The 2,820-nt window shown below is 41.9% G+C and overlaps 1 protein-coding gene across 1 annotated transcript in view; it reads left to right on the top strand.

The window, feature by feature from the left end:
* Positions 1-2,820, top strand: part of Lars (leucyl-tRNA synthetase) — a 56,432-nt gene that overhangs the window by 49,493 nt on the left and 4,119 nt on the right. Inside the window, exon 31 of the mRNA XM_005356040.2 lies at positions 780-912. Coding sequence (XP_005356097.1) covers positions 780-912 — 133 coding nt within the window. The remainder of the gene's footprint in view (positions 1-779; positions 913-2,820) is intronic.

The raw sequence follows: 2,820 nt of genomic DNA, 5'->3' as shown, positions 1-2,820 counted from the left end.
GGCAGGGTAAAACTTTTAAACAGTGACGAAACTTTCAAATGTCCTATTCCGACTGCTTAGCTGTTGTGCAAGCTTTTTTGCTTTTTGGTTTAGACCAGGCAGGTTCATCAACTTAATGCTAGAATTGTCTCCTACCTCTTATTTTTTGGTAGAAGTGTTAAAGTCTTACAGATTCTGTTTAGCCTCCAAGAATCCGTTCAGATTTATACTACAATTATGACTCCGTAATATCCTAATAGAGCACTTAGGAATGTTGTTCCTTTGACCATATTTAATTGAAAATAGTGGTTTATTTTGGAAGAGTAGGGTAATCATATTCATGGAGACCTTTTGAGTTTATTTGTGATCATTCTCTTATCGTCTTGCCGTATGGCTTGCAGAAGTGCAGTCACTTGGCCCACAGAAATGAGTAAATAAAATAGTGTTCTTTATAGAGCTGTAATGTTCCCTTGGGGGATGGAAGCCATGTCTATAAAGTGTTTCTTCCGGTGCCTGACCTGCAGTAGAGAGTTTGAACAGCGATGGTAGTCATGGGAGAGAAAATGCTGTTATTGTTACAGTCTGTCAGCAGGGTTGGTACATGCAGCTGTAGTCTGTTTCCCAAAGCCTCTGGGTGGAAACATGAGCTCACACAGTTTTTCTGTCGTGTCTTGTCATGATTTTATGCAGAATTAGAAATGTCTATTGAAAATATAGTATTGAAAATATAGTAGAAATTGCCCTTATTTTTGGCAGTATTCAAGTTTAATGTGTCATAACTTATATCTTTACTCTCCTAGCCTGGTGTGTCAATCTTCCTAGTAAATCCCCAGCCATCCAATGGCCACTTCTCAACCAGAATTGATGTCAGGCAAGGAGACAGCTGTGATTCCATAATCAGACGCTTAATGAAAATGGACCGAGGAATCAAAGGTAAAATCTTTCCCTTGAAGCTCCTACGTAGCAGAAGCTCATGTATTGATGAGTAGTAAGTAGAAGGGACAGAAAGAGCTCTTCCGACAGCTGTGTAACACCGGGGGAAGAGAATTGAGCCCCAAACTGGAAACCTAGATTTTTTTTTTGGTCTTGCTTGGGCTTAGGTAGTTTGGTAACTTTGTGTCACGTAAATGCCTAGCTGGTTCTCTTTCAATGTTGTGAGTACTTTGAATTGGATATTTTTTTCAGTATCCTGTCTGGTTCTAAATTACAACAAGTGATTTATGTCTTTTAGAGGTAATTCAAATTTAGAAACATATACCCTTACTATTCTAGACTAAGTTGTCCAGCTGGGTCTCTTCCTAGGGGAAGAGGAGAATTAGAATGAGGTTTTGAGAGCCTCCATGCATTAGCATATTGTTCCTTTTACAAATTCAACACAAGTATCGTCATCCTCATCCTCATCATCATCATCATTGTCATCGTCATCCTCATCCTCATCATCGTCATCCTCATCATCGTCATCGTCATTATCATCATTGTCCTCGTCATCCTCATCCCCCTTGTATAGCTAGTGGAATAGAAGCTCACAAAGGGAAATTTACTCAGCTGGAAAATCTCAAGCCTAGAATTCAAACTGTTGGATTCCAAAGCTTCTGTTTTTTTTCTTTTAAACTGTGTTTCTCTAGGCAAAATACGTATACAATTTCAATTTCTGATCTAGATTAGAAGTATATGTTCTGTGATTAAATTCAATATAAACACCCTCTCCCCGCCCCTGAAGGTCTTACTATGCAAGCCTGGCTGGCTTGAGACCTGCTATGTAGACCAGATTTCCTGAAACTCAAAGAGATCTGCCCGCCTCTGCCCCTTGAGTGCTGTGGCCTTCCTTTTCAGTACCCAGTGTATTTGTTAGTTTTCTTGTTGCTGTGAAAAAATACCTGACAAGAAGCAACCTAAGAGAGGAAAGACTGATTCTGACTCCCAGTTTGAGGGTGTAGAGGATAGTGGCAAAGACCTGGTGGTGAGGCTAGCACTTGGCCGTTGCCCAGGATCTTGAAGCGCAGGTCACAGTACATTTGCTGTCAGGAAGCAGGCGGGAGAGCCTTTGATGCTCAGCTGTCTTCCCTCTGTTCTCCTTCTGAGTCAGCCTGGGACCCGAGTCCATGGGCCAGTGCCACCCACATTCAGAGTTGGACTTCTCTCCTCAGCTGAACGTCTATGGAAATGCCCTTACATATCCAGATTTGTGCTCCCCTGATTTTTAATGCTGTCAGGTTAGTGAAAATGACCCATCACTCTAGCCAGGTCCAGGAGTGGACACGAGAGGCAGCTTAGTGTGTCTCTAGGACTTTTCTTCAGGATTATAAAGACTGACTAATGTTGATGTTCATCTTTTAGGTGATATCTGTCTCTCCCATTTCTCCCATCTCTTCTCCCTCATTGTCTATTTTCAGACAGACTCTTACTGTGAAGCCCTAGATGACTTGAAACTCGCCATGTAGACCAGGCTGGCTTTGAACCTGTGGCAGTTCTGCCTCTGCCTCCTAACTGCTGGGATTATAAATGTGTGCCCCCAGGATTGGTCTTCTTATTTAATTTTATGTATTCATTTCTTTGCAGTGCTAGGTTTGAATCTAGGTTCTTGTACATGCTAGGCAAGGGATCTCCCGTTGAGTTAGATCTCATTTCTAATGACTCTTACTTGTTACATATGTGCAGTGCACATACATGTAGGTCAGACTTCGGTCATCAGGCTTGTGTACACCGGTACCTGCAGAGCCGTCTTGCTGGCCCTCTTTTCTTTTTGATAGCAATCAAAAATGTGTTAGTTTGGGTAACCTGTTGCCTCTTCCTATTTCCTTCTAGTCCTTTTTGACCATTCTTCACTGTCCCACCTATTCT

This window comes from Microtus ochrogaster, chromosome 18, assembly GCF_000317375.1.
Source record: "Microtus ochrogaster isolate Prairie Vole_2 chromosome 18, MicOch1.0, whole genome shotgun sequence".
In the NCBI taxonomy this organism is placed as follows: Eukaryota; Metazoa; Chordata; class Mammalia; order Rodentia; family Cricetidae; genus Microtus; species Microtus ochrogaster.
This window is presented reverse-complemented; position numbering and strand designations above follow the sequence as displayed.